We start from the raw sequence: 19,324 nt of genomic DNA on the forward strand, positions 1-19,324 counted from the left end.
TAAGAAATGTCCAACGTGATTAATCAGGGTTGATTATGTATTATTTTAAGCACACATTAGAGAAAGTTAGAAATAGATTCCACTAATTTTGACTGTGGTGAATTTAGGAAAAAATGATTCTCAGATTGTTATGCATGTTTATTTTCGCAGATGTCTGAATATTTAATTATTTCGGTGTTTCATCATGGGGAAAGATTTCAGAATGATTCTGAGGGAGGTCTGTGCTACATGCATGGAAAAGTGAAGAGGTTTCCCCGCTAGACCTGGATTATGTGAACTTTTTTGACCTGGTGACATTGTTTAAGGAGTTGGGATATACAGGGTATAAAGAGATGTTTTGGCTAGATATGAGAGCACCTAACATGGAGGTTGGTCTTCATGCTATGAAGGGGGATATGGAGATTAATCAGATGAGGGAAAATAAGCTTATGAACAGGGACACTGATGAAATGCATATTTATTTTGAACACGAAGTGGATGTGGCTGAAGTAATGGAAGATGGTGTGGCCCCTGATACTGCTGTGGTGAGTTCATCATCATCGTCCTCCGATGATGGATATGAGACAACAGAGGATGAGCCTTATAAGCCTCCTCCTCTTGGGTATGAGACAGATGACAGCAGCAGTGAAGAAGGGGTAAGAGCAAAGAAAAAAAAGAGGGTGTATTATTTTTGTGTTAATTTGGCTTTGTTTTGGCAAGTTTAGGCCTCAAGTAGAAAACTGATAAATTATGTGTTATCTCGCTTTTGTAAAAGGGCTTTTGTAAAGGGTTATATGCTGCCCCTAAATATTAGTTGCTACATTTTCAGAACTTTTTTTTGTGTTGCTTCTTCAGTGAATGAACCTAATATAATATATGAATTGTGTTTGCTTTTCGTAAGCCTATTCTCAGCTTTATATGTCCACAATAATTAACAATAATAACATTAAACAACATCTGTGTTTAATTATCTCCAAATCAAATATCATAACAAGATAACAGTCTTAACATCAATTCACATAGTCATCATCTAACTTAATGTCCTAACGAAGTTTGCAACTATAATTCCACAGAAAAATGCAACAACTGCTGCACCACTAAAACACTTATGGTCACTCTGCACATGTTTGCATCTCTTAACTTGCAGTTCTAAAGCATGTACTGTATGCTCTAGCTCTCTCACTTTTCCACCAAGCATCTCAGCTGCAGCCATGTGCTGATCTTCGAGTTGCTTTCCACTATTAAAACCAAACAATTTGGAGCCTTCAAAATCGAACAACGCCACGAAATCATCGAGCCACGCAAAGTATTTGCAGTGTGACCCTGAACTCTGCAGTGTTTAAAAATAATGGTAAGAACATGTTACCAGAGGCCACATCAAACGAACTTAATTAAAAATTCAAATCACCTTAAAGTTGGGACATCCATAAAACAACCTATTAGGGTTAAGCTCCATCGAAGATAGGAACAGAATTGCATGAGTTCCACAATAGCACCGCGGAGCATTGAACCTCTTCTTCTTCGTCATCTTCCACGGTCCAACACTTCCAGAAGAGCCGGTGGTTACACTCCTGCTTTCATCGTTGACTACGTCTCTTCTAATTTCGTGAAGGGACATCGAAGTGAGCTCTCTCATGCTGCTCATGGCGAATTAGGGCTTCACAAATTAGTCAGAAGGAGGGGGACGAATACCCACAACGAATAAGATGGCACCTCCCCTCAAAACGACCACGTTTTATGATTTGGACAACTAACCCCCTGACCATTTCAGTAGTCCACGTATGCAGCAATCGTCCACGTCAGCCAGCTCACACACGCTCACCGTGCCAGCTCAGCATTTTCCGTTCATTCTTGCCGGAGATTCAGCCTCAAGGACCGGCTTGTGTGACGGAGGCATGGGACAGGGACCGAAGTGGATTACAATATTCGTTAGGGGTTACTTTGTCATTGTGCGAAATGGTCAGGGGCCGGATTGGTAGTTCACTCTTTGCTAAAGTTTTTTTTATGCTGATTGGTGGCATTACGAAACTACTTTTTAGTTCAACATATTAATATAGTAAAATACCTAGTATTATTATTCACTTGACATTTTTTCCTTTCAAAATGTATTTCATATTTTTCTTTCCCCTCTTTAATTAATGTTTCCAAACCTCTTTAATTCTTATTTCGAAAAGGAATTTCGCAATATGCTATGCATACGAAAATAACCAAAGGCCACGAGAAAACTTCAATATGTATCACAACAATATTAGTTGATAGCTTTCATAACAAACTTTCACTTGTTAGTTTCCACTTTTTGGCGTATATATACAAGAGGAAAACACAATACAACCACCAACTCTCCTCACTTAATTTTTTTAAAAAGTAAAATAAAATAAAAGAACCACAACAATTTTCTTTTTCACTAAAATTATACCGCACTGAAAAACACTAGAGTTTATTATGTATGAGCATTTCATATATTAGATGTTGAAAGTGGTGCTTTCTTGTTGGCACTTTTCTTTTTTCTCCATAATTTCTTCCACAAACTTCCACTGCCCTGTTTCTTTGCAGGAACAATGGCCAAAGAATTAACAGCATCCTCATCGTCATTGCCTTTAGTTCCATTCAAAACTAAAATCTTTTCCAGGGTCTCTATGTTGCCAGGAATGTTGGAGTGAGTTGTTTTGCCATCACTTTCTTTCGAAACCTTGGCCTTATTATCATCTTCGGCCAGCATTTGATCGAGCAGGGATCGATTTTTCACTCTCGTATCTTTCTCGAGGGCAGGACTTGGAGCCACATGCGAGGTAGTGGCTGGTGCCGTGTTGGTAACTGCATTAGCAATGGCATTGTCAAAAAGAGCCGCATCCTTTGGTGCAGCTATCGCCTTCAACTGCTTTCCAAGGTTAAGAATGGTTTCTTGACACTCGGCCAGCTTCTCTGAAGCAGCTGTTATCTCCCAATCCTGCAGGAATTTATCAACACTCCTTAACTAAATGCCAATGATGCACAATAGTGATCGTACACAAGCATAAATGATACTTTAATTTGTTTATTATTCTAATAACTAAACTCCAATGGGGCTTTATCTTCAATGCTTTTAAGGGCGTGTTTGCAAGTTGGAGCTTTGGAAGGAACGAATTTGGTCTTTGGGAAAGCAAAAACTACTTCACTTTACACTTCCAGGACTTCCCTTTCCCTCCAAAATCGAAAACACCCCCTAAGGGAACTGATGGTTAGTTCATTCCATATTGATACTTAAACTTTGCTAGTTTTGTACACCAGCCAGAAATTTAAAGAGTGGTTTGTGAAGGTTCTATTGACTGGTCTTGAATGAAGTCTAATGTAGCAATATAATAGAAAAAAGAGAACAGTGGTGGTATTTCTCTCTGCAAAGCAATTCATTACAACATGAATGAAGTGTTCTATCACAACTCACCTATCTAACAGTTTCTTATTTATGAATATAGGTTTATAGGAGGAGTCCATGCTAAAACAGAGGATAAAGTGAATACTCCATTGACAATAGGAACCAACATCACGATGGAAACAGAAACAATTCATGTGACCTCAATCAGATATGACATATTTGTCCTGATTCCTTGCAAAATGAAAAAAAACATAGATACAATTTATATACTTTCTCCTCATCAAAACAGAAAATATCTTTTTGATAAGTTCATATTCTCAGCTTATTCAAATTACTTATATATCAGACTATTTCTGGCATAGCAACAGTAAATATTCAGCAGAATGCATCCCATGGAGTTGCACAAAGCACCACACTCCACCAAAGGTTCTCCAATTAATAATTAAAAGCGATTGCCCTCATTAATATCTTAATACCATTAAGCGACAAATTTGAATTTAGACGAATTATGCTTAAGCTAGATTATTTATTCCTATCTTAAGTAACAACTAACAAGGCTATCTTGTGAACTTGTCCTCCATACTGTTTGCATTATCCTTCTTGTCTTGTGAGAATTATTTCTTCGTTTATCCAGAAAAAGAATGCTTTAGCTTGTTTAAATTATCTCAAGTGGCACTAACAATCAAACTGTGAGTCTGTGACTAAACACAAAAAACAAATAGAATGAAAAGAACTTACAGTTCGCAGTGGCTTATCTTTATGGTCAATAGCATTGTTTGAGCAGTTCTTTGACATGCTGAAAAAAGAGAGATTTGATGTGTGACACTCCTCAAATAAAATTAAAAGCTAAATATTCAAAATATCATATTGCGATTGACACCTTTCAAGATGGAGCTGCAATTCAAGACATCTGGTCTCCAAGTCTTCACAACAGTGAGTTTTGTTCTCCAGTTCCACTTCTAATGTGAAAACCTTGTGATAAGCCTCTTTCAATTCAGCTTCTTTATGCTGTACATCGAGATCTGAATTTGCCAATTTGAGATTTTTTATTTGACCCTCAAGTACTGCATTTGATTCTTTTAAGCTTTGTAAATCTGATGTCAAGCTGGTAATAGTTTTCTCAGATTCTTGGAGTTGACTTATTAATGATTCAGTCCTGTCAGTAGCTGATTTAAGTCTCCCTTCCATGGCTCCCTTTTGAGATTCAGCACTGACCAATTTATCTTTAATATTTTTTAATTCTTCTTTCTCGGCATAATACATCTCTCCAGTTTGTAGATCATCACCACCAGCAGTAGTTACTTGAGGCAACTTATCTGCCCCTGTAAAAAGACTTGCCTCTGCTTCACTTTCACTTCGGGTCTCGTCCCAATCAAATTGTTTCTTGATGGCATCCCTCATAGTAGAAACATCCTGGATCGAAAAGCAGTGATTCATAATCCAATCCAAAGCTGTTGTTAATTCCTCAGCAAATGTTCCATGATCCGCCTTGCCATTCAGTAAATCATAACATACATGGAGAAAATGTTGCAAAACGTTAGCTAGTTCTGAAGTTTTCCACTGGAAAACACGGACCATGTATCCTGTTGGCATTCCTAGAACCTTATGTGAAAGATTATTCCCATCTCTTCCGCACAAGGGATCCAAACCATCATAATCCACAGCAGGCACACTGATTCCTTCAATGAGCTCAACTATCTTGCCTATCGATTTACTCAGATCTGCCTCAGACTGTTCTTTCACTATCTTTATTGATGAGATATCAGCATCATTTACATCACCAGATGGATCAATAAGACCAGATCCTTTGGTTGGATCAAAGACAAGTAGATCTGGATTATTCAGATGCCTCAAAGCTACTCTAACATCCTCAAATATATCATCAGGGGTTTTATGAGTGATGCAACTCTGCTCCAAGACCAATTTTACTATCTCATGAAGCCATCCAGGAACATTACCTTTCAAAATATCAATGGAAGAGGTTTCCTGATTAGACACTGACACGTTAGAAATGCGACCAGGCACTCCAACGATCTCCTTACCTGATGCATCAAAGGTAGAATCATCCATCCCAGTATCTGAAAAACCATTAAATTCATTAACTCCTTTTGAGGAAGCATGAGACATTTCAGGGGCTTTTTCAACAGAGACTATTGCTAATTTTTCCATTTCAAGGAAGTCATCCATAAGATTTATGTCTGAAGCTCCAACACTTCTGTATGACTGTGACTCCTTCTGCTTATTGCTTTTGAAGTTTTCCAATTCTGAAATCAAGGCAGAAGCCCAAGATTCAGCACAGCTAGCCTTGTCATCGCTGCCATTGTCAGACATTGATGCCAAAGAGAACTCATGTAATGCTAGGTTACTTCGAGGCTTCTCTAAGTTTAAGTGGCTTCTAGGCGAATCTCCAATCTGTGACTCCAGTTGCAAAAGTTTTGAAGCTGTGCGAGAAAGCATTACTCTTGAGAATTGTAGCTCACTCATTTTCCTATTTAGGGATTCTTTTAGAGTCTTGTTCTCTTCTTCAACAGCAGATAGCTGCTCTGTCAATGTACTGATTCTTCTACCAGGAGTCTCAGGAGAACTGTCAATAGAAGATTCAACCATCAAACTGCTGGTTGAGTTCAACCTCGTCCTTCTCGTTTCAAATGAATCCCGTCCCAAAACTTCAACTTCATTTTTCATTTTTGCCAGGGCAGCAGGACCTGGTAATCGTTTCCGAACCAGAAGCCGCAGCCTCTGACATTCTGATTCTAATTTGGCAATTTTTTTAACATTCTCTAAGTGCTGTCTGTGAGAAGCATCAGCCGTCCGGCGATTAAACTCTCTCTCTTCATTTCGGATCTCAAGTTCCTTTTCAAGGACTCGAACCTCATACTTGAAAGAGGCATTTTCTTTTTCAATAGAGTCTAATCTAATCATCAGTGCATTATGATTTGCCTCAGCTTGATTCAATTGTCTTTTCAGATCTTCAATCAGATTTTCTTTTGCAAGAATGGACTTATTAAGATGAGAATTTTCAGTCTCCGCTTTTGCTAGCCATTTACCTACCTCAGATAACTGCTCCTCCAGAACCATGCGCTCTTTTTCAAATTCTTTTGAAGCCTTCATCACAGCATCATGAACCCTTCGCCCTTGTTCTTCTCGAACAAAACGTAACTGTTGCATACATTCCTTGAGAGCTCCATCCAAATGGACTACTCTTTCTTCATAAATTAATCTCTGCTGCAAAGCTTCATCAAAATCATGCTTCATAGACAACACCTCAGCTTTTGCCTGCTCATAACCTTCACATTCAAGCCTTTTATCAGAGGCTGGTAACTACCTTAAAACTATTGTACTCATAATTTGGTTATTTCTGTATTTTTCAAGTCCTATATTAGAGAACAGTGGGGACAGATAAGGGAAATATACAGATCAATGAATATTACCTGCTGTTGCTTCCTGAGCAATTTTTGTTTGCTTTTTCAACAGCTCACCTTTAGCATTACAGTCAGAGAGTGCCGAAGTAAGCTTATCATTTAGTCTTTTCAAGTCTTTCTCCAATTCTTCTTTATCAGCTAGAAGAGCCTGTACCTAAAACACATAACGAGAAAAAGGTAAAAGTAGAACAAACCAAAGGTACCCGTTATTTCATTTTACATTAGGTAATAAAGCAAACATTAAGTTTCACTTAGTTATGGGCACAAATCATTATTACCAAAATAATTCAGCTCAAGCTATAATTGCCAAACCGGCATTCTTTTCTTTTTCTTTTGGTGGTGAACAAAGTCTAGTAAGATTCAGCATCAGTCAGCACACCAAGGACAAGACATGCCCCTAGGCTCAAAAGAGCGTTTACGTGTAGTCATCCATGGCCAATAAAAGGATCCTCACAATAACTGTGTCCTTATGGGATAAACTTTCAAACCATTTACACTTGTGCAAACCCTCATTGCCATTCTTTACTAATAAGAAATGAAATGTTGTTAACGGAGAAAGTACTATATCACTACACTTGCTTTTGTAAGACAAAATAAGGGGGAAATAGAAAGGGATATAATGCAGGCAGCTTAATCATTATATGAACTTGGAAGATTCCATAACAATTGCAAAACGAGAAAACTATATAAACTGATAACAACATAATAACAAATGATAAATAAACTTTAGATTACCTCTTGGTTTTCTTTTGAAGTGAGATTGGTATTGTCTGTCGTTACGGTTATCTTTTCTGAGGATTTTTTCCTCCAAGGCCATGGTTTGTGATCCATAATGCTAAGAAGGCTTCAATGTGGTGGCAGTGTGGCACCTGTAAGGAGTCACAACTCACAAAGTCACAATGATAACTTTTTCAAGAAATAAACTCCTCCTACTCCAGTAACCTAATCTAAGTTTCTCATCAGTGCTATTATCAACAACATTATGATGTTCATTGAGAAGCACCATATACGGTAGCCGATACTTCTATTGTCATGTATTGCAGAGGTTGTAACTATAGTAAGAAAACTTACAGGAAATTAAAAAATTAAAAATTAAAAAAAAAAAAACCTAGGAAAGTAGAAACATTACTTGGTCTTTTCAACTAGGAAATTGCAAGTGCAAAAAAAAAAAAAAAAGGAAGAAGAAAGTTTTTACATTCCACGGAAAAATAAACAAATGAATAAACAAATCAAAATTTCCCATTTGTTAAGAGCATCGAAATCCCCAAGGCACAATCACCACCATTATTCATAAAATCTAACACAACATGACAAAGTCTAAACCTGCACATAAGCCGACGAATCATTCACATGCAACTTAGATTCACGAGAAAAATGTTTTATTTCCCCTTTTTCCATAAAAAGAAAAATTAACTAAGCCCTTTCAAAATCTAAAGAAAAAAAAGGAACGAAAAAATAAAATATAGTACATTCTTAAACAACTTGAGAAAGTGCTTGTGATTTCTCACCTCTAGTTTTGGCATGGAACACCCAAGCTGCAATGGCAGTACTTTGCAAAATAAATGGGAAGGGGAGGGGGTAGTTTGCAATAAGAAGAACTTAAGATTGAAGGCTCAGGGGTGAAAGCATGACAATGCATATGATTACGATGTTTGATCTCTCAGCAAAGGGAGAATGAGTGTGAATGAGGGGAGCTGGGCACCACACGAGGAAGAAAGCCTTTCTTCCAGCTCAGCTTTCTTTGTAGAGTGTGAAGAGTGTGTGTGGGCGTTGGGTGAGGAAAGAATGGAAAAGAGAAGTAAAAAGATGGGAAAGTGGAAAGTGGGAGTGTAGATGTGAAGAGAAAATGACAGAGTGAGAGAGAAAGAAGTGGGGGCCTGTAGACTGTATCTGTAGGTGTCGGCTTGGGGCTTTTCATTGGATCTGCATAACACGCGAGTCGAGGAAGGGGAGAGTTTTTCGGATTACATTTTTTACTTCGGATTACATTTTTCAGTTGAAATTCAGTCAACATAGTAGCATCCTAAGCTTCAATTGGTGTAATGATATGATGCCCGCCCGTTATTTTTTGGGAATGGATCATTTTAATTTTTAAAAAAAAAATTGAGGAAATAAAGTGTGATTTATAATTTTTTAATGTATTTTTTTTATATTTTTTTTGTCTCACTTATAATAATTAATGGTAAAAAATTATACTTTACTCTCTCAATTGTTAAAAAAAATTGAGAGGATTAATTTCCTTATTTTTCTTTTTCACGAATTTGGCTAATAGGTATAAATTACTAAAATTGCATTCCAAATAGTTAAAATGGGATTAAAAATATTTTGTTGCTCAAAGAAATAATTCTAAACTCAAGATTTGGGTGTTCAATACGAGATCAAATTCGCTCTGTTGTTCAGGTGTTTGGTGAATTGGTAAGGTAAATGATGGAACAAGGGGTGAGAGGATCTGAACCTGGACGTCAATTGCTGGAGTGGTGCGTTCGGTCTGTGCGTTGGTGGGTGGGACCACCTACAAGAACACTCCGATGCTAAAGTCAGAGTCCATACGAATAGATGGTCAATTAGAGTTAGAAAGATGACACACCTCTAGAGAGGGGTAGGTCCCTCCCCATTTATACTCTATACCCGAGTGGGCCCCTTGTAATCAGGCCCATCTTTTTGGAAGCTTCTACTAGCTGTCCAGGTTCCTTATGGAATGGGAGGTGACGTGCGGGTCACCTCCTGGCTCGAGTCGGTGAGTCGTAACCAGACTCGGGTTTTTAGTGGGTTGGGCCGGAACAGTGCCCCCAACATGCCAACCGTGAGGATGGAAGCTCGTGGTTGGCGCGTTCGATTCACTCACATCTGCCTCGATCGAGTCCTCCTGGGCCTGGGAGTCCGTCGATGGAGTCCGTGCCCCCAATGCGCGAGTTGCCCCCGTCCGTTGCTTGGGGCGTCGCTTTGGTTTCCGTATCGAGCATTTAATGTTCATTATGACTAATTTGAAAGCCAAGGAAAAAGCCCATTTTATCCTTGGCTTTTCGCGCTTCCTAGCGACGGTTACCATTTTTGCACCCCTTTTTTATCTTGCAACCCATTCATTCTCCATTCTCTCATATCTTCCTCACCTCCTTCTTTTTCGTTTATGACTTCATCATTCACTCGCTGCAAATTCCATCGCATTCATCCCAGACTCACCCTCCTTCTTTCTTCAATCTACTGGTAAGTCTCATCTGCTTTTTATTTTTTTCATTATGAGTGGTATTATTTTGTCTCTGTTGTTACTGTCATTACTATGCACATCATATGTTATTCTTGGTTGTTCTTGCCTGGGTTGGGCTCGTCATTGTTAGCTAGCTCTTAGAAGGGTTGCCACTAGGTGTCTGATTCTTGAGTTTAGACTTCAAATCAGCCGTGGATTAGTGTAGAACAAGGTCATAGCAGAACGTAGTTTTAGTTTCTGTTTTCTCCGATTTTACGATCTTCCGGTTTTAACTTAAGTGGTGCCCCCGTTGTAGGTATGGAGCAGTGTCCTGTTGCGAGGGTTCTTGTAAATTGTTATATTTGGGTTATATTCGACGTGAAGGACACGGCCTCCAAGATAAACCTAGACGAGCTTCAAGAGTTTCGTAACTCCGAGCTATGTGGAGGTGGCCCCGAGGAGGCCAATTATGACATGTTTGTTTCCGGAGATCGGGAATGTATTTGCTATAAAAACATGTCTACTCATCGGGTTGTCGATTGGTTGTGGGTGTACAAGACCATGTTCACCAACTTGGGAGTTCGGATCCCTTTTACTCCCTTCATCATCTCCCTGCTGAATTGGTGTGACGTGGCACCTTCACAACTACATCCAAATAGCTAGGCCTCCATCCGTTGTTTTGAGATGGTGTGTGACTACATGGATCTCCCGGCCTTCGTTGAAGTCTTTCTCTACCTCTTCCTTTTTACTAACCCTTTGAAAGAGGGGAAACACAAGAAAGGGTATCTCTCATTCCGAGCCGTGCAAGGTCGACGGGTCTTCAGGCTGTTTGAGGATCCATTTCACGGCTTTAAAGAAAAGTTTTTCAAAGTGCGACCCATTGAAAGTCGGCATCCTTTGATAAACCCCAATTTTGTGGTTTATCTTGTACTTAATTTAGGGGATTTTATCAACTTATCTCACATTTATTCAATGAAATAGCAAGGTTTTGCAATTCTCCCATAATTTGTGCTTAAGTGTGAAAACATGCTTTTTAGGCATTTAATTTACTAATTTTAATTCACTTTAATTCCATTCGATGCCTTGATGTATTTGTTGAGTGATTTCAGGTTCATAAGGCAAGTAGTGGACGGAAGAAGTGAAGAGAAAAGCATGCAAAGTGGAGAATTCATGGAAAAATAAGGATTTGAAGTGCATACATCGACGCGCATGCGTGGAAGACACGCACGCGTGGAGATGAGGTCGCCAGGCGACGCGTACGCGTGACCCATGCGTACGCGTCACAGATTTCACGTGACCTCATTAAAGTGAAAACGCTGGGGGCGATTTCTGAGCTTTCCAGGCCCAAATCCAACTCATTCCTAAGGTTATTTCATGCAGAATTCAAGCTTGGGTAAAGGGAGAGCACTTAGTTGTAGGATAGCATCATGTAGTTTAATTTTCTAGAGAGAGAAGCTCCCTCTTCTCTCTAGAATTAGAGTTCTTAGGTACTTTGCATCTTAGATCTAGGGTTTAATTCTTGTTTTCATCTTGTTTTCCTTTCAATTTCTTGTTTCTACATCTCAATTCTCTTAGTTTGTAGTGTTAATTTCCCTTTTTATGCTTCTTTTAGTTTATTGATGAACTCTTGTTGGATTTGGATTTCTTTTAATGCAATTGATATTTGATGTTCTTTTATTGTTGATTTGAGTTGTTGTTATTGTTTCCTTGCAATTGGTAGTTGGTAGATTTTATTCTTGTTGTCATTTTATCTTGCTTTCCTTTTATGCTGACGAACGGATTTTCTGTCGGTAAAGAATTTCACAAATATAATCGCGTTGTAAGTATAGTTTCTAAACCAACAAAGAATCCTTTCGTATAAAAGTTTTGATTATCACTTAAGCAAACCCAATAAAATTTATAACCGAAGTATTGAAATCTCAGGTCGTCTTCTCAAGGAATTGCAGGGAAGTATGGTTATTATTGGTTATAGAAAATTGTATATTTTTTTATTTTTGAAATAAGGAACAAGTAATTTAAATAACAAGAAAAATAAATTAATAATTAATAAAACTCTTGGCAAGGTATGAGAACGAGAAATTTCATCCCAGTTATCCTTATCAGGTGTGATGAGAATTGTTATTGCTCCCACTTAGTTAACCCTTACTAAATAAAGGAAAGTCAAGTGGACCAATCAATTTGATCCTCAAGTCCTAGTCAACTCCAGTGGAAAGACTAGCTTTAGAGCGATCCAAATTAATCAGCAATTCCAATTTCCGATCAACTGCTGAGTTTGATAACTCAAGTGTTACCAATTACTTAACCAAAGCCAAGGGAGAAGAAATCTAATTTAAATTGAAAATATCCATAACATAAATAAATCAAAGCTATCTTAATTCTAAAATACCTCAAATTATATTAAATAGAACATTCAAATCTTAACATGGAAAAGTTCATAAGCCAATTTGGAAAGATAAATAACAATTAAAGTAATAGAATAAATAAAAGTAGAAAATAAATTAAAGGAACATTGAACCTGGAATGAAGAGAAGTAGCCTAATCATAATATAAATCCTAATCCTAATCCTAAATCCTAAGTCCTAAGAGAGAGGAGAGAGCCTCTCTCTCTAAAAGCTACATCTAAAACCTAAAATTATGTATATGAAAAGTTGTATCAATTGTTGTTTATGTTGTTGTCTTTGATTCCTCCATTCTCTGGCTTTTATTCAGTGTTTCTGGGCTTGGATTTGGGCCGAAAAAGGGTCCCAAAATTGCTCACAGTGTTTTCTGTTATTTCTGCAGATCGCGCAGGTCACGCGTATGCGTCGTCCACGCGTTCGCGTCATTCAGCAATTTTTCTTGTCATGCGTACGCGTCGTCCACACGTTCGCGTCAGGCACGCGTACGCGTCAGGCACGCGTACGCGTCGCTGCGATTTTCTTCATTCTCCGCGTTCGCGTGAGGCACGCGCTCGCGTCAGTATTCGCTGGTCATCTCCTTAGTTTCTTGTGTTCCTTCTATTTTTGCAAGCTTCGTTTCCATTCTCTAAGACATTCCTACCCTATGAATCCTGAAACACTTAACACACGGATCACGACATCGAATGGTATAAAGGAGAATTAAAATATATAAATTAAAGGTCTTTAGGAAGCAAGTTTTCAATCATAAAACAAAACTAGGAAGAAATTATAAAATCATGCAATTAGTATGAATATGTGGGTGAAGACTTGATAAAAACCACTCAAATAAACACAAGATAAACCATAAAATAGTGGTTTATCAACCTCCCCACACTTAAACATTAGCATGTCCTCATGCTTAGCTCAACGAGATAAAATAAATGAGTAGGGAAAAGTAAGACTCATGCAATGCAACCTATGTATATGAATGCAACTACATGCAAAATGTTTCTACCTACTTGGTTAAAAGTAAACAAATCTTTTAAGAACAAATATGAACTGGATTTCACTAATTCAAATCATGAAAATGAAGTTCAAATAGACTTGCAAGAAGATAGCCCATGAAAGTCGGGAACAAAGAATCGAGCATCGAACCCTCACTGGAAGTGTATGCACTCTAATCGCTCAGGTGTTTAAGGTTCGATCTCTCAATTCTCTACTAATCTTGCTTTCTAAGGCTTGCTCTTGTTCTACCAATCAACACAAATTTGATGCACAAATACACATATCAAGAGGTCTTTTAAGGGTTGTAATGGGGTTAGGGTCAAGGTAGGATTGTATTTGGCCAAGTGGACTAAAATCTGAATCCTTAATTAACTTAAACTTTCCACTTAACTTAAGACAATTCATGTAATCAAAAATACAAAACCTAACTATCCATTAACCATGTTTTCCACATATTCATGCATCCGAATTTGAGTACAACTCATATGCATTGCTTTCACCATTTACTTTGGGGCATTTTGTCCCCTTTTATTATTTGCTCTTTTTTTTTCTCTCTCTCTTTTTTTATTATTTATTTATTTATTTATTTATTTATTTTTTATTTTTTTAAATCTGAAATATGCCTATTTATTTTTTTTCTGTTTTTCTCAATGCATATGATTAAATTATTGAATGCATGAACATGTCCTAAATATTTCTTTCATATTTTCATAAAGATATATAACACCCAATTCTTAAACCAAATGTTTCCAAACCCAAATTCTCTACACTTAAATCATGAGCACTCTCACTAGTCTAAGCTAACCAAGGATTCAAATTAAGGACATTATTGTTTTCCGCTTAGAGTTAGTGATGAGCTAAAGTAAAGAATAAAAGGGGTAAAATAGGCTCAAGTTGGTTTGCAAAGGATAATGAAAAGGTTAAGGCCATATGGGTATGTAAGCTTAGTGAAACAAGGGCCTCAATCATGTAAGTGTATGCATACATCAAACAATGTAAATATAGAATTAAGCAAGACAAAGATCACAATTTTAGAGAGAAAAACACACACCAAAAACAAAATATTGGTTGATAAGATGCAATCAATCAATTAGGCTCAAAATCTCACTGGTTTTGTGTGTTCGAGCTCTAAACCATGTTCCAAAATAAAATTTCTTCAAACAAGTTTAGCAAAAAGTTTAATTCAAATTAGTGAAATGCTATAAAAAGTTTCTTAAAAAAGAAAATGTTACTTCAACCAAGCAGTAGTAGAACATGCACAAAATGTAACAAACATGCAATCAAACATGCAAATGCAACAACTAACTACAAAGAAAATTTAAACATTGGTGTTGAGACAGAAAAGTACTAACCCACGGAAATCGGTATTGACCTCCCCACACTTAAAGATTGCACCGTCCTCGGTGCATGCTAAGATGTGCAAGTCGACGGGTGGTTCTAACTGACACTTTTTTCTCCAAAGAATGTGCAGATGGACTTGTCTGTTGTCCCATGTAAACGTCTTCTAGTTCTCTTCCCGGTGGCCATCCTGAAAGAAGAGAAAAGGGAAGACAAGTAACTCAAAAACAAAGATAGAAAACAAATAAAATATGGTTGGGTTAATGCCAAATAATGAGGGTCTCAATTACATGGTAGCTACAACATGCAAGTGAGAAAATAGTGGAAGCAAATGGCATATCAATAGTGCAAAAGTTACAATAATGGGGAAAAGAGTGTGGGTAATGCAAGATAGTATAAAATGAATGCCAATATTATAAAAATTAGCATTGACTTATAATTAATAACACCCAACAGTTTAAAACAAGTCACGAAGCACTAAAATAATTCAAGATGCACAGTTGAATAAGAACATTTAACACCAATGGAAAAATAATAAAGTTAGAAAATAAAATAAAAATATGCACAAAATTAAAATGTAATGAATGAAAGTATGCAAATAAATTAAGTAAAATAGGATGAAAGAAAAGAAGGATGAGAAGTTAAAGAGATGAAGAAAAAGAAAGTAAGAAAGAAAGAAGAAAGGAGAAAAGATAGAAGAAATTAGGATTAGAAAAGAAAAGATAAGATAAGTGGCGCTGATCTGGATAAGCTGTGTGGCGCAGGCGACGCGAACGCGTGGGGTACGCGTTCGCGTGGTTGGCGCTATTTTCAAGTGACGCGTACGCGTGGGTGACGCGTACACGTGATGGGGTTTGTGCTTCTAGCACCGTTCCAACCCCACTCCATCATAACTCTCTGCCATACACCCCTTTACGTCGATTTTGCAGGGTCACGCGTGCACGTGGGTGACGTGCACGTGTGGGAGGCTGATTTTTCAAGTGACGCGGACGCGTCAGGGACGCGTTCGCGTGAGCGTGTTTGTGCCTAAGGCACGCCTCCAGCCACGCTCCCGCATGACTCTCTGTTTCTTTCTTCTTTGCTTCGCATGCACACATGACGCGGACGCGTCAGCGACGCTTGCGTGTCGCATGCGCTTCTTTTTTTTTTTAATCTGTAGAATACAAATGCAAATGTGAATGCAGACTATATGCAGAGACTAATGCAATATTATGAATGACACTAATAAAATTAAAATAAAATAAACTAGGAATAAAAGGAACGATTATACCATGGTGGGTTGTCTCCCACCTAGCACTTTTAGTTAAAGTCCTTAAGTTGGACATTTGGGGAGTCCTTTGTTATGGTGGCTTGTGCTTGAACTCATCCAGGAATCTCCACCAATGTTTGTAATTCCAATGGCCTCCGGGATCCCAAACTAGGCACATAAAGCCTTCAAGCAAGTTAAAGTAGATGACTAGGCCCAAGAGCGTTGATTGCTGTAATGAATTCTGGGGTCCCACACCTTACTTTTACACCCGTCTTCTTGTTGATCATCATGATTCCATCCGGGTAGCAAGTAATCTGAATTCTCACTAAAGCAGCCAAACAACTTCTTAGACCCATTCAGTTGAGCTCTATACCAATCCTTGCATTTAAACTTTGAGCTTTCCACCATATTGAATCTTGCATGACGACTCCTACTACTAACCATCTCCCTCTTACTCTTAAAGCCACAAAGAGCTCTAAGTTGACCATCTGTCTCAAGTAAACCATATTCAAGTGAAATGAGAAAGCTAAGGGATATGAATTTTGCCCACTTGAATGTTGTGAAGGATGATGGTGACTTAGGTGGAGAGGTCTCCAATAACTTTGGCAAGGTGATTTCAAGCTCCACTCCCTTGTGCTCTTTGACAACTTCCACTTCTTTGCAAACTTCTTCAATTTCAACCTCTTCCTCTTGGTAGCTTTCTTTCAATTCAATCTCTTCTTCATTACTTACCAAGGGCATGAGAGGTTGTGCTTCTTCTTCTTTAATCTCCATGTCAAGTCCAATGGGAGAGGATTCAAATGTAGATAAGAATTCATCAATGATTGAATCCATCTCTTGATCATCCCCTTCAAAGTCTTTAACCATGATATGCCTTGGAGGTTGTACACCCTCCTCAACATCAAATTCAAACTCCTTAGAAGGGGGCTCTATGACTGGGCTTTCCCATGGATGTTCCGCATCTCCTAAGTCTTCGACCACTTCTTCCTCTTCAATAATTCCGGCTTCCTCCACTTGTTCCAGTACAAAGTCATGCTCCTTACTGTCCACTGGAGTTTCTAGTATCTCCTTCATGCTACGTTCTTCATTAGATTGTCCACATGAAGCCATGGGAGTTTCTTGAGTGTCCGAACGTCTAGAAGGTAATCGATTTATTGCTTGCTCTAGTTGATGAAGGGTTGCATGAAATCGATCTACTATTTTCTTGAGGCGAGCCTGTGATTCTTGGGTCGATGGATATGGACATGGTGCATATGGAAGTGGTGGTTCTTGGGGGTAATTGGATTGGAATTGGGGTGGATAAGGATTAGGGTAATATGGAGGTGAATGGTTATAGGTGGCTTGTGAATATGGTGGTTCGAAGCTATGTTGAGGAGGTGGTTTATAGGTATATGATGGGGCTTGTTGATAACTACAAGGGAGTCCACCATATCTATCATCTTGGTATGCACCTCGGAACGGCTCTTGACCATAGTAATTTGGTGGATGTTGGTTGTCACGAAGGGGTCCACCATAACTATTGTCTTGGCATGCATCGTAGGATGGTCATTGTCCATGGTACTTTGGAAAGTGTTGTTGTCGAAAGGGTTGATCAGATCCTCGTAGCTCCTTCCATCTTTGATTGTTTCGACCTTGATGCATATTCTTATTATAATTTCCATTCCTTGCAACAACATTGGAACCAAACTTAAAGTTAGAGGGGTGAGAACTCATAGTAGCTAAAGAAAATAAAAAAAAACTAATAAAAAAATTAATAAAAATAAACTCCTAAAACTAGAAACACTAACAACAATATAAGATAAAGATTTTAAAAAGGTTTAAATTTTGAAAAGGTTTGATTTTTAAAATTTTAAATTTAAATTTTGAAATTTGAATTTTGAATTTTGAAATTTAAATATTGAAATTTGAAATTTGATTTTGAAATAAGACAAGATAAGATTTTGAAAAAGATATGATTTTTGAAAAAGATTTGAATTTTGAAATTTAAAACTAAGATAAGATAAGATAAAAATTTTAAAATAAAAATCTGAATTTTTTTTTAATTTTTGAAAAAAAATCAATTAAAATAAAGAGAAAAGATATTTTTGAATTTAATGAGGAAAGAGAAAAATAATAAAATGACACCAAACTTAAAATTTTTAGATCAAAACGAAGAAAACAACCAAGAACAACTTGAAGGTCAAGATGAACACGAAGAACAACTTGAAGATCAAGAAAGAACAAGGAACATTATTTTCGAATAAAAACAAAAATAAAAACAAATAAACAAGCAAAAAGTAAATATTTACAATAACCAATAATAAGGCACACGTTTGCAATTCTCCGGCAACGGCGCCATTTTTGACGAACAGATTTTCTGTCGGTAAAGAATTTCACAAATATAATCGCGTTGTAAGTATAGTTTCTAAACCAACAAAGAATCCTTTCGTACAAAATTTTTGGTTGTCACTTAAGCGAACACAATAAAATTTATAACCGAAGTATTGAAACCTCGGGTCGTCTTCTCAAGGAATTGCAGGGAAGTATGGTTATTATTGGTTATGAAAAATTGTATATTTTTGGGTTTTTGAAATAAGGAACAAGTAATTTAAATGACAAGAAAAATAAATTAATAATTAAAAAAACTCTTGGCAAGGTATGAGAACGAGAAATTCCATCCCAGTTATCCTTATTAGGTGTGATGAGAATTGTTATTGCTCCCACTTAGTTAACCCTTACTAAATAAAGGAAAGTCAAGTGGATCAATCAATTTGATCCTCAAGTCCTAGTCAACTCCTGTGGAAAGACTAGCTTTAGAGCGATCCAAATTAATCAGCAATTCTAATTTCTGATCAACTGCTGAGTTTGATAACTCAAGTGTTACCAATTACTTAACCAAAGCCAAGAGAGAAGAAATCTAATTTAAATTGAAAATATCCATAACATAAATAAATCAAAGCTATCTTAATTCTGAAATACCTCAAATTATATTAAATAGAACATTCAAATCTTAACATGGAAAAGTTCATAAGCCAATTTGGAAAGATAAATAACAATTAAAGTAATAGAGTAAATAAAAGTAGAAAATAAATTAAAGGAACATTGAACCTGGAATGAAGAGAAGTAGCCTAATCATAATAGAAATCCTAATCCTAATCCTAAATCCTAAATCCTAAGAGAGAGGAGAGAGCCTCTCTCTCTCTCTAAAAGCTACATCTAAAACCTAAAATTATGTATATGAAAAGTTGTATGAATTGTTGTTTATGTTGTTGTCTTTGATTCCCCCATTCTCTGGCTTTTATTCTGTGTTTCTGGGCTTGGATTTGGGCCGAAAAAGGTTCCTGAAATTGCTCCCAACGTATTCTGTTATTTCTGCAGATCGCATAGGTCACGTGTATGCGTCGTTCAGCGATTTTCCTTGTCATGCGTACGCGTCAT

General features: G+C 37.4%; 2 protein-coding genes across 4 annotated transcripts; both read right to left on the reverse strand.

Moving 5' to 3' along the window:
* Window positions 1-1,009: 1,009 nt before the first annotated feature.
* LOC148575892 (uncharacterized) lies at window positions 1,010-1,624 on the reverse strand. The gene is made up of 2 exons (XM_088501637.1): window positions 1,388-1,624; window positions 1,010-1,309 (listed from the first exon to the last, which is right to left on the reverse strand). The coding sequence occupies exons 1-2, from the start codon at window positions 1,622-1,624 to the stop codon at window positions 1,010-1,012; spliced, it is 537 nt and encodes a 178-aa protein (XP_088357763.1).
* Window positions 1,625-2,212: 588 nt separating this feature from the next.
* LOC107626966 (filament-like plant protein 7) lies at window positions 2,213-8,639 on the reverse strand. Of its 3 annotated transcripts, none has more exons than XM_016329852.3 (6): window positions 8,262-8,639; window positions 7,489-7,622; window positions 6,763-6,907; window positions 4,212-6,618; window positions 4,070-4,127; window positions 2,213-2,926 (listed from the first exon to the last, which is right to left on the reverse strand). In XM_016329852.3, exons 2-6 carry the CDS (start codon window positions 7,582-7,584, stop codon window positions 2,435-2,437), a joined length of 3,198 nt encoding a protein of 1,065 aa, XP_016185338.1. In that variant the 5' UTR covers window positions 7,585-7,622; window positions 8,262-8,639; the 3' UTR covers window positions 2,213-2,434. The 3 variants fall into 3 exon arrangements, with proteins under 3 accessions (XP_016185338.1, XP_088357344.1, XP_020974392.1); XM_088501218.1 differs by having other exon boundaries at window positions 7,489-7,638; XM_021118733.2 differs by lacking the exon at window positions 2,213-2,926 and adding an exon at window positions 3,396-3,562.
* Between the last annotated feature and the right edge of the window lie 10,685 nt (window positions 8,640-19,324).

Source organism: Arachis ipaensis, chromosome B1, assembly GCF_059453495.1.
Source record: "Arachis ipaensis isolate K30076 ecotype BB chromosome B1, ASM5945349v1, whole genome shotgun sequence".
In the NCBI taxonomy this organism is placed as follows: Eukaryota; Viridiplantae; Streptophyta; class Magnoliopsida; order Fabales; family Fabaceae; genus Arachis; species Arachis ipaensis.